Genomic DNA, 12,164 nt, shown 5'->3' on the forward strand with positions numbered 1-12,164 from the left:
AGTTAGACCATGGAATAAGATCCTTCCCAGTTTCTTAGATAAGTTAGATATAACAAACACTCGCAGTTCACAGCTCGATTTGTTTTACCTAAAATTCTTTCCATTTTTCTCCAAATTTCGGGGATGGAAATGGGGATCCAATATGTGGTGTGTTTCCTATTGGAAGTGTTGCTAGCTTTATGGCATCGACTGTAATCCCTCAGTCACAAAGTATGTCCCGTCCACCACCTTCACCTAGGGTCATGCTCCACCAAGAATTATCGGCATAACACTAGAACCCCACCACCAGCCTTAGTGCAGCATCTTTTGATCTATATCAGGGTTAATAGGCTTTTCTGTTCCTATTTTGGTCCTATTTATACTGCATGATGAAGTTACATGTACCTGTACACCATTACTTTTTATGTGTTAACTTCGGTGTTATGCTACAGCGTACTATTCTTTCCCTTTCTTGGAGGAATTTTTTTAATTAGCCGTCTCACTTAGACATGGTGATTAACAGAAATTTAGGAGTCAAACCTATTAAAATATATCCAAATACTGGAACTGACCAAGTTTGCGTCTCTTGCTTATTAGTTATTACGAGTAAATTATAAATCAAGTGGGTACAAAACCGTACAATGACATTATTAATTAAATAAAGATCAGGAAAAATTAATAGTACTAGCTTAACTTAATCAAACTCCTTAACTCCATAATATAATACCCTCACAAACCTACCATAATTTCTACCAACTCTGTTTCTGCTCACAAGTTCTGGTTTCTTCTTAGAGTTGTGTGTTGAAACTAATGGGATTCAAAAACGTGGCAAGTCTGCTGTTAGTGGCCATGCTAGCTACTATAGCCTTGACTTCCAAGTCCCAGTACCTCGAGATTTTAAACGGCCGACTAATACACTCTCAACCAAGTGGGTTAGTTCACCAAGAAGTATCAGAGACACTTCCCAGACGACCCACAAGGGTACTTCAGACTCTTCGCAGACGGCGAAAACCACCAGTACGCAGACCACCAGCCCCTATACCAGCTCCAGCAAAAGCTCAGATATCACCGACATCAGAACCAACTCCTCCTCCTCCTCCTCCCATCTACGGGTGGCATTAGTTGGGATGTTATGTCATCATCATCTTAATGGGAACCATATCCTCGTTTTCTCCAACATTTTCTGAAATCCAGTTTATCTATTTCAGAATAACTCATTTTCTTAAGTTACATATCCCTTGTACTTTTGTCAATCACTTTTTACCCGATATCATTAAAAGACATGACCATCCTCAACGCTTATAAAGTTAATGGAAGAGAAGCTATCAGCCATAACTAGTAGCACATGCTCGTTCTGGCCTGTGCCTGAGGGACACACATGCATGCAACTCTGTAACGGGGGAGCCTGTACTCTCTCAGATCAGTCTGGAAAAGTTAGTCTACTCATAAACTACAACTCACATCAGCAACTCAGTTTATCAAGTGGACAATATATCCAGACCTATATAGTTTATATTTAAGGCTTGCCTTTCTCCTGATTATTTCTGCCCAAGTAACTTCATATGTAATCCTATTTGGATAAGATCCCCATGTATTCTTCATTCCTGAGCATCAGTTTTTAATGTTAAACTTCCCTTTCCATTCTTCTTTGCTAAACTTCTTGTCTTTGTATAAAATGGTTTTATTTTTGGTTGTTTTGCATTATACAGCACCATAACTTGATCTAGGTTGGTTGGTTTCCCATTTCAAAGCACGGTAAATCTTATGAATTTGATTACTTCATTTTCTACAGGTTTCAGAAATTGATCTGCAATACTTTCAGAGCTCCAAAGACTTTCACTGTCCCAACTCTCAAAAATAATAGGCTAGGTATGACTTCTGTGGTCAAACCTTATCAATATCAATTCTTTTTTCTTTTTTTTTGTTAGACATTATCGTTGATCACAACCTAAAAATTAGAAAGAAATCTATGTATACATGTATTGAGATAAATCTAGAATGAGTTTGTTTTGAGTATATTTTTGGATAATATTATTTATCTTTTTACATGTAGGCTTACCAAGGATCAGTAATTAAATACTAGATGAACTAAACATAGCCTAATCCCTAAATAATGCACTCTCATTCAGAAGCCAGTTTTACAACTCAGGTCCCGATTCCTACTCCTTCCAAAGACCCAAATGTTTGGTCAGCATAAATCAAGGGATTCATGGCATTGCCAGGAAATACATAATTCAGTGCAACTTCTTTTCGTCTTCTTTAAAGTGACAAAGGGTGAAATCCACCACTCATATTGCTAATGTCACACTAGTTGTTTGGTACGAGATCACAGCAGGTTGTGTGGACTTATATTATTTATTGGAAATTGTAATGTCAAATGCAAATATCTATGATGCATCCACGCTTAAAAAAATGTTCTTTTCTTCATTAGTTTTTGCTACCATTCAACGCTGTTTGGAAAATTGGTACGAGTAATGAACATAAAGAAAAACACACGAGAGTAAATTTTCAGGTAAGGTTTTGATTTTACATAAGCCACACCCGACATTCAAGTATAAATTTCATTGATTTTGAACATATTCTGTGTGTATTATTTTCAGGGTGCAATTAAGTACAAACAGCGGTATCTCCCGAAGCTTTAAGCAGCTAGAAAGAAAGCATAAAAGTGTGTCCATGGCATCCTTTATCTACCAAACCAGTAAAACATACTTGGCATTCACCCATTACAACTAGAAATGCCAAAATTAAACTCAAAATACATGTGCTCAAATGCTACACCATGGAAACAAAAGAAAATTTCAGCAACTAAGCATTAAGCTTTAGTACTCAGGTAATATTGGAGAACTACTAACCTGCTTTTAAGCAAATCCTGTTGGCCACTGATGAAAACATGCATGACAGACACGGAAGGGTCTTTACTTCACGAATGTTACACCAGACGGGACCCTTTGAGCATATTCTTCATACTTGTCATAAAAAAACTCTCTTAAGAAAATTCTTCATATGGTATGCGTCCAGAAAAGAACTTCCAAACAACCACCGCAAATGCTAGGGTACAAATGGAATTCAACAGCATAATCTGAGTGCCAACTGACCAAATGTAAGCCGCAATTAACCTGGATGCCTCACCACGCCATAAATTTCGTGAGTTATTATAGTCTGTGTTACTCCTCGTGATGGATTTTAATCAGATGTGTGAAAGCATGACCAGCTGTTACCATCGCCACTTTTCGTGAGCCTTATCAGAGCTACGCATAAAGTATTTTGAGTGTTTTTGTGAAAATCACATCTTGTGTGTCTGTGTGTGTTATGAGATTTATTAGCTTGAGGGTGAATTATCTTTAATCAAGTTAAAATTCGGTGTTCTAGTAACTGTTTCTTGGTGGCTAGGCCTTTATAAAACCAACCTAGATTTATCTATCGCTGGTAATTGTTAGCTTACCAGTGTGTTATGTGTTTCCTGTTGGCAGTGTTGCTAGCTTTAATGGCATCAATTCTAATCCCTCAGCCACAAAATATACTCGACCCACCACCTTCACCTAGAATTATCGGCAAAACACCAGAACACCCACTATCAGACTAGACAATTGCTCCATAAGCAAAAGAAAGTTTATGAGGGGGGTGGAGGAATGCAGGTGCAGTGAAGCCATCTATATCGGGGTTAATAGGCTTTTACATTTATTTATTTTCCTTGTATTAATTTTTCCGTCATTTTGGGACTAAGGCTTTGTTGTTGTTGTTGTTGTTGTTGTTGTATGAATTTCCTAACTTTCTGTGTTCCTGTTTTGGTCCTATTATTACTGCTTGACCAAATTACATATACCATAACGTTACTTTTCAATCTATGTTACTCAGACTCGGGTACGCGTGTCGGACATGGGTATAGATCCAAGGGTCGAACCCAGCAAAACTAGAATTTCAAGACACATGGAGCTTGACCTAATTTTAGACACGGGTACGGAGACACGGCAAAATAATAAAAAATAAATCAATACTCCAGTTTATACTGTCATTAAAAGGGAAAAAGAAAAGGAGTGAAGTTCTCTTTTTTTATATAAAAAAGTTGGAAATTTTGCATTGGAAAAAGTCAAAGACTTAGATCAGAACAAAAGAAGAGGAGAAGTAAAAATACAGCTGTAATTCTCATGTGGATTTCCACTTTCCACTGGCACATTTTTTAAAGATAGTTTACCCCCTCACCCCCTCTTTCCAATTCAAAGACTTCAGCCCTCCGGTTTTCATGTGTTCGCTTTGATTTATTCTTCCTCTTTCTAAGAGGAATACTCCGTATTTATTAATTCTCTGTCTCACTTGGAGATGGTGATTGGCGGAAGTTTAGGAGTCAAATCTATTAAAATAAATCTAAATGTTGGAACTGACTTACGTCTCTTGCTTAATGAAATATAAATCAAGTGGGTAGAAATCCGTACGATGACATTATCAATAGTATTATAATTTGTAAAATGGAAAACTAGATCAATTTGGTAGCTTGTCTTAACCAAACTCCTTAACTCCGTTATATAATACCCTCACAAACCTACTACAATTTTCTACCAACTCTGTTTCTGCTAATAAGTTCTGGTTTCTTCTTAGAGTTGTGGGTTGAAATTAATGGGGTTCAAAAATGTGGCAAGTCTGCTATTACTAACCATGCTAGCCACTATAGCCTTGACATCCAAGTCCCAATACCTCGAGATTTCAAACGACCAATTAATACACTCTCAACCAAGTGGGTTAGTTCACCAAGCAGTGGCAGAGACCCTCCCAAGACGACCCACGAGGGTGCTTAAGACTCTTGGCAGACGGCGGAGACCACCAGTCCGCAGACCACCAGCACCTAACCATGCAGTACACGTTTATTTCTCACCACCATCTCCACCAACTCCCCCTCCTCCTCCTCCTCCTATCTGCAGGTATCATTATTTGAGATGTTAAGAGGTTAAGGCCACGTCATCTTTGATGGGGATATGACAATATCCTCATTTTCATCAAGATTTTCTGAATTTCAGTTTACCTATTTCAGAACAACTCATATAGTCTATGTTAAATATTTCTCTGTACTTTTGTCTATCACTTCAGACCAATCAGTCAAAGCCATGATCATCCGCAAAGCTTAAAAAGTCAAGGGAAGAGAAGCTATCTGCCATAACCAGTAGCATGTGCTCCTTCTGGCCTGTGCCTGAGGCACCCACATGCTCACACCTCTGTAGTTCTGTAACAGCGGAACCTGTACTCTCTCCGACCCGCCTGGAAAAGTTTGTCTACTTCATAAACTATATAACTGACATGAATTGTGACTCACATCAGCAACTCATTTTATGAAGCGCACAAAATATCCAGATATGCATAGTTTACGACGTGCACAAAGTATTTAAGACTTGCCTTTCTCCTGATTATTTCTGCTAAAGTAACTTAATAGGTTCCTATTTGGATTTGATCCCCATGTACTCTTCATTTTTGTTATTTTCTTACTGTTCCTCTGTTCGATGATAATAATTGTACTATTAATTTCCTGAATATCAGTTTTTATGTTAAACAACTTCCCTTTTCCTTTCATCTTCGCTCACCTTCTTGTCCTTGTACAAATTGGTTAAAGTTTTGGCTGTTTCTCATTGCATAGCACCAAAAATTGGTCTAAGTTGGTTGGGTTCCCATTTCAAAGCATCGTAAAACTGATGAGTTTGGTTACTTCATCTTCTTCAGGTTTTAGAAATTGATGCACCGTACTTTCATAGCTCCAATTCTCCAAAGAGTTTCACTGTGCCAACTCCTAAAACTAATAGGATAGATATGAGTCTATGACTTTTGTGGTCAAACCATATCAACTTCAAAATGTCATACGAGTATGATTTTTATTAATAAACTTTTTAAACACTTTTGTTTATACCTAAAATTTAGAAAATAAATCAAGGTCTACATGAATAAATACCAAATTCCGACAGTGTTATTTTATCTTTTTTAGGCTTATCAATTTATCAATGTTTGCTTCACTTTATTTCATGACCTTATTATTACTTAATTCAAGTCAGATTTTTTTTTTTCTTTTTTATGTCAGATTAGAAGTTCAGAAGCTCAGAAGCCAGTTTAAGAACTCAAAACCCTAGACCTATTCCTTTCCCAAAACTCAAATGTTTTGTCAGCATAAATGCAAAACATTCATGCCATTGCAAGGAGATACCTAATTCAGTGCATTTTCTTCTTTAAAGTGACAAAGAGTGAAGTCCACAATCGTTTTCTATAAGATCAAGGGAATTGTGTGGAGTTTGTCTATTGGAGCAGTAAATGAGAGGTCTCAAGTGAACATCTATGATGCATGTCATGCATCCACACCCACTTCAAAAAATGTGCTTCACTTCACTAATTTTTGTTATCGTTCAATGCTTAGAAAAGTGTTAATAGGAGTACATGTGCAGGTACGATTACAAATATAAGCCATACCAAAACTTCATGTGTAAATTGTCACTAAATTCGTTAATTCTGCCCTACATCTTGTTTTGTACATATACTGTGGTTATTAATCATAGATAAAAAATGCGGTATCGGTCACGGTCGTGGGATCGGTCGCGGAGTCTCGGTCGCGGAAATGATGCGTTTGTCGCGGACCGTGTCGCGGTTGTTGCGTAGGAATTGGAAATTTGAAATAGAATCCCCATGTCAGCCCCACTCACTACCTACTCTAGTCCCCTCCCCTAAACCGTACACATGACCTAAAATGAATTTCTTTGTCTACCTTCTCTTTTCTCTCTTGTTTTAGATTTGAAAATGGAGTTCTCTACTATATTTCAGTGGAGTTTCTCCATTTCTTTCCTTTTTCCCTTTCTTTTTGTCGAAAACATGGGGAATTCGGCTGAAAACCGAGTAGATGTGAGGTTAATAACGTTTAACGCGGACAAAATTCGTTCGAATCGGTTGAACCGGCCGAGATATCGCCGTTTTTAAAAACACCTTTACAACTCGGGATATCTCGTATCGCCAGCCTCCAAAACCTTGTTAACTCGGGCGATACGAGTTAACTCGGGCTAGTTTTTACACCATGGTATTAATGCAAGGGTAAAACAAGTATAAAGAGCTACACTTCTTAAACCTATAAGCAGTTGGAAAGAAAGCATAAAAGTTTTTTCATGTCAACCTTTAACCACCACGCCAGTAAAAGTACTTGGAAATCACCCAACAAAAAATCTAGAAATGCAAAATTTTAAGTCATAATACATGTGCTCAACATGCTACACCATGTAAACAAAACAGAATTTCAGTAACTGTGCATTCTAAGCAAATCCTTGTAGTACTCAGTAGGGTTGGAGAACTGCTAACCTGCTTCTAAGAAAATCCTGTCAATGACTGATGAAAGCATGAATGATAGACAAGGAAAGATCTTCACTTCACAAATGGTACACCAGACGGGACCCTTTGAGCATACTCTTCATATTCATCATCAAAAAACTGTCTCAAGAAAAATTCTTCATATGGTATGCGTCCAGCAAAGAACTTCCAAACAACCACAGCAAATGCTAGGGTACAAATGGGATTCAACAGCATAATCTGAGTGCCAACTGACCAGATGAAAAAGCCGCAATAACCTGGATGCCTCACAAATCCATAAATTCCGTGAGTTATTAGTCTGTGTTGCTCCTCATGATGGGTTTTAATCAAATGTGTGAAAGCATGACCAGCTGTTACCATTGCCACTTTCCGTATCGTTTCTCCAAAGACAACCATGAAAAGGCCTGAGTTGCTTACCCACCAATACTCTTTCAATCCGGGAAAAAAGGTGATTTCAAGCCAGTACTCAAGCAACGAGCATATCATTGCCACAACATAATTTTTGCTGATCAAAAGAGATTTCAGAGTCACATTTGATCTCCCTTGACTACAGACGGCTAGAATATACTCCGAAACATGAAAAAAAATTATAGCAACAATAAATTGAGATAGTTGTCTGCACGAAGTGTCACTGAAGAGTTCGCTCATTTTCCGAAAAGATGGTGAAGTAACAATCGCCAATGACAGGCCTTATCAGAACTACTCATTAAGCCATGTCAATGCTTTTGCAATTTGACTTGACTACTTGTCTCAGATCTGGGACATATTGGCAGAACTCTCACGTAAAGACTGAAAGCTGGGTCTGCATCTCATGCCCAGATCATACCTGAATAACAAAAGAGTGATCCTCGTTAGGATACCAACCCGAGTCCAATAGATTCCAAAGTTCATCAAAGGTTAGGCATGCATGTGGAGGCATCAATCATGTGGTATGTGGATATAAAAGCATCCCGCAAAAGTTCAAGAGTACACAACCACCAGCAAGTTACATCACAACGATAAGCCATTGAAACCCAGTATCCAGCGTCACATAGTAAACATTTGCTTTACAGGAAAAGGCTATGCATAGGATGTAATGTAAACCATCAGAAACCTACTACATGACACAAACAGGTCCTCTTGGAATCAATCTATATCCGTAAATGATACGGATCCTTATCAGTCTGACTAATTCTACCTCAGCTCTCTATTCTCCTTCTTTATACAATGTCATCCTACTTTCCTTGACTTCTCCCTTCTGGCTATTCATGCTTCTTGGGTTGCAGGATGAAGGAGTCCCAAACCGAAAAAAGCAAGCAAAACTACTGGTGGTTCAAAGTCCTTCATCCCATAGAACCTTCAATCACATTTTCCTAACAACCTTATGCTAGCTTATAAATATATACAGTATGCAACACCAATATCTCCAATGCCAACACGAGATTGCCGGTCACGAAAGCCGAATGATGATTCATGAAACCACTATCAAACATGAGAAAAATTCTTTTCATTGTATCAGATTTCCTCATTTCCATTCCACCCCATTTAACACATTATTTCCTGAACAATCTCTTCCTACATCAACAATCCCCCAACAAAAATCAAAAGAACCCAAATGGAAAATTATCCATAAAGACGGGTTTAATTCCCCAGTTGACCCAAAACATGGATCAAATTTCAACTAAGAAGCCCGCTGATTCTTAAAGTCCCATTCTTTCAGCAATTCAATAAACTTTTAACGAAAAATAACTCATTAATTCATACAATCTTCAATCTAAGTACCCAGATTAAGGAAAACCCAATACAGAAAAACAAAATAATTGCAAATAGTGAAGCATCACAATGAATCAGACAATTAATTCCAGATTATATTAGTTTCATGAATGTTCAAAGAAAACAAAAAATCGACAAAATTGAAAGAAATAATAGTTGGTGAAAGAAACCTGAAGAGTGAGAGTGTGGATTTAGCAAAGGATGAACCAGCGAGAGCAGCTGGGTCAAATTACCGAGTGCAAATGAGTCATCTTGCTGAGTCTATCACCGATCCGGACTGACTCAGCGTGACCGGCAACAAAAATGTCTCAGGGTGTTTTTTTTAACATGAGAAATTCCGAGTTAATGTCCGTGAATGGAAAAACTTTCCAAAACTTTCCAATTAAATGACATTTTCGTAAATATTTTGCCCGAAAATTATAGGTGGTATAATGTTAAGTGTTGATTGTGTATTTATAGGTATTGACTGTATATTTGTAGTTATTGACTGCATATTACTCGGTATTGATTGTATACCACTTGTCGTTGACTGTATATTTTATGATTGTTGATGAATTACTAAAATGCAATATTATTTATTGGTAAGTGATTGACTGTCTATTTATAGTTGTAGAAGTTTATTGTATATTGTGAGATATTGACTGTATATTATATAGTTGTTGATGTGTTATGAAAATACAATAATGACCGTACATGTGGTCCACATTTGATGACATGTTACTGTATTTTATCCCACATTTAATGGCATTTTCGTAATAAAATCATCAATTATTTACGGAAATGCCAATTTTCCAATCAATGAGATTAACTCGGAAATGCTCTTTTAACATGCACAAGGTTTGAGTATTAGAGCAAGATTAGCGTTAGTACGAGCAATAGTCTGAGCAATAGTTTTATTGAGTATTAACCTAAGACCTTCCATTTAAGTGGGAGAGTGTGACATAAGTCTGAGCAAGAGTCTTGGAATATCAAGACTCTACTTAAGACGTTTAAACAATCATTCTTTGTTAGTTTTTTTTTTTTTTTTTTAAAAAAAAGTTTGAGAATTCTTGAATGAGTACGAGGGGTGAAGTGAAAAAATTAAGTAAGTCTGAAATGGTCTCAACAAGAATCCGAGAAATTGAAAATAAATAAAAAGCTGATGTGGAAATCTTAGCTCGGACTAGCGCTAATCTTGCTCTTATGCTTATTATTCTCACCTCTAGGTTATGCTCTATTACAAACCTGAAGTTGCATACTCTTTCTATTTCTCAATATTTAAAAAAAAAATAAAATAAATAAATAAAGACAAGAAAGAAAGTATATTAGGAGGCCTGTTTCTAAATAAATGTTTCCTTTTTTAAACTCAACTACTCCCTCCGTCTCTTTTTGTTTTTTACGTATTCTATTTTGGGTGTTTCATTTTGTTCTTTACATTTCCTTTTATATTGTCACATAATGCATTAATATTCTATCAAAATTTGTGCCCAAATATTATTTTAACCAATTAAATCCATTGGACATTAAATATTTCTCATTTTCCCAATGTCAGATTTTTGATAAGAGTGAAAACATTATAAATAAACGTAATTTTTCTTGTTTAAATAAAAAAATAGAGGAATCTCAATGCACATTAAATAGTCGTTAAATCGCGTGAAAAACATCAAACGTAAAAAACAAAAAGAGACGGAGAGAGTAGCATTTTGACTTATGTCAGTGATGCATAAGATAAAAATAAGTAGAAATACTTATTTATTACTCTTTTTCTACTTTAAGGTTATTACAAAATCAGCCTAAATAAAATTCAGGAATAACAATCAATGTCAATGATAATGTGATATATATTGTAATTTCTTCTAAAACTAGTTTAGGACCCGTGCATTGCACGGATGATACTAAATTCTTTTACTTATTAACCACATTTTACAAAAAAAAAACTAATGGAGTAAAATAGATATAAATTTTTGACATGTGAGATTGAATGAACATGATTACACAAAGAACATAAGTCATATAGTTTAATGTCTAATAAGGTCAGATAAGTTTAGATAAAGTCCAATTAGGTCACATAAATTAAATAAGGCCCTATAAGTTCAAATTAAATAAGCTAGGTCCATTAGGGTCTTATAAGTTCAATAAGCTCAAATAAGGTCCTATAGGTTCCATTATAGTGTTATAAGTTCTAATAACGAAAGTGGCTATGTAGAATTGACCTATAAAAAATCAAATATAACAAAAATAATTTTATTTGTCTCCCACAAAAACTTGCTCCCAAATTTTTTATTGTTCTGAAATTGAATTGATTCAAATGGACATATTTTAACTTATACTCAAATCGAAAAGTCTTCTCACCCGAACAAAACCATTCAGAATTTTCCCGAGTTACAAATATATATTCTTATATATTTATATAAATAACCCATTAGTAAAATGATCGAACTACCTGATTGCTACCTCTTATAAAACTTATACAAACTTATTTTAGTTATTCATTGTACTTGTCAAACCCTTATTTTGTTTTGAACTTATCTCGACTAAATTGAACTTATCTAAACTTATTTTTCCTGAAATTAATATGATAAGGTTAATAGTACATAGCCTAATTTCTTATAAGATCATTTTGAAACTGGAGTAGTAGTATAGTAAAAAAAATATTCACAGTTAATAATTAAAGTTCATCATAGTTTGCCATCAATGTCTTTTCAAAGTAAGTGAGTCCCATAATTTATAGTGAAATTACATGAGGCAAGAATCAAGTACGGAATAATAATAGTCATGTAAAAATATATTTTCTTGAACAAAAAGATTGATGAAAAAGTTAAAAATGTTGTGTATTCTAGTTTAGAATGCACGACTTTCCCATATTAAAAAAAAAAAAAAACAGTTTAAGAGATACCGTTAAATTTAGAAACAATGTCATTAGCTCCTTATAAATAAAAAAGTTTACAATTTTATTTACTGTTTTGTTTTGAGGGAAAATTCTATCACCTATGAATGTAGATAACATTGCATGTATTAAAAAAATAAAATATTATAGGTATTATACGATGAATAGGTATTCGATCAGTTTTAAGAAAATAATTTTTTCAGCTCCGTAAAATAATATGTACTATGTATTCTTTTACTTATGTAAA

At 35.5% G+C, this 12,164-nt stretch overlaps 2 protein-coding genes across 5 annotated transcripts; one reads left to right on the top strand and one right to left on the bottom strand.

The window, feature by feature from the left end:
* Positions 1-547: 547 nt before the first annotated feature.
* On the bottom strand, positions 548-9,402 carry LOC110791090 (protein-S-isoprenylcysteine O-methyltransferase A). 4 transcript variants are annotated; one of them, XR_008932482.1, is made up of 4 exons: positions 9,222-9,402; positions 7,291-8,125; positions 3,422-3,518; positions 548-3,095 (listed from the first exon to the last, which is right to left on the bottom strand). XR_008932482.1 is itself a non-coding variant. In XM_021995846.2 (2 exons), the coding sequence occupies exon 2, from the start codon at positions 7,945-7,947 to the stop codon at positions 7,354-7,356; it is 594 nt and encodes a 197-aa protein (XP_021851538.1). In that variant the 5' UTR covers positions 7,948-8,125; positions 9,222-9,402; the 3' UTR covers positions 7,074-7,353. The 4 variants fall into 4 exon arrangements, 1 of the variants encoding a protein (XP_021851538.1); XR_002534006.2 differs by lacking the exon at positions 3,422-3,518; XR_008932481.1 differs by lacking the exon at positions 3,422-3,518 and having other exon boundaries at positions 548-3,190.
* LOC110791092 (uncharacterized) lies at positions 4,359-5,535 on the top strand. The gene is made up of 2 exons (XM_056843075.1): positions 4,359-4,892; positions 5,059-5,535. Exons 1-2 carry the CDS (start codon positions 4,591-4,593, stop codon positions 5,126-5,128), a joined length of 372 nt encoding a protein of 123 aa, XP_056699053.1. The 5' UTR covers positions 4,359-4,590; the 3' UTR covers positions 5,129-5,535.
* Positions 9,403-12,164: the final 2,762 nt, after the last annotated feature.

This window comes from Spinacia oleracea, chromosome 4 (assembly GCF_020520425.1).
Source record: "Spinacia oleracea cultivar Varoflay chromosome 4, BTI_SOV_V1, whole genome shotgun sequence".
In the NCBI taxonomy this organism is placed as follows: Eukaryota; Viridiplantae; Streptophyta; class Magnoliopsida; order Caryophyllales; family Amaranthaceae; genus Spinacia; species Spinacia oleracea.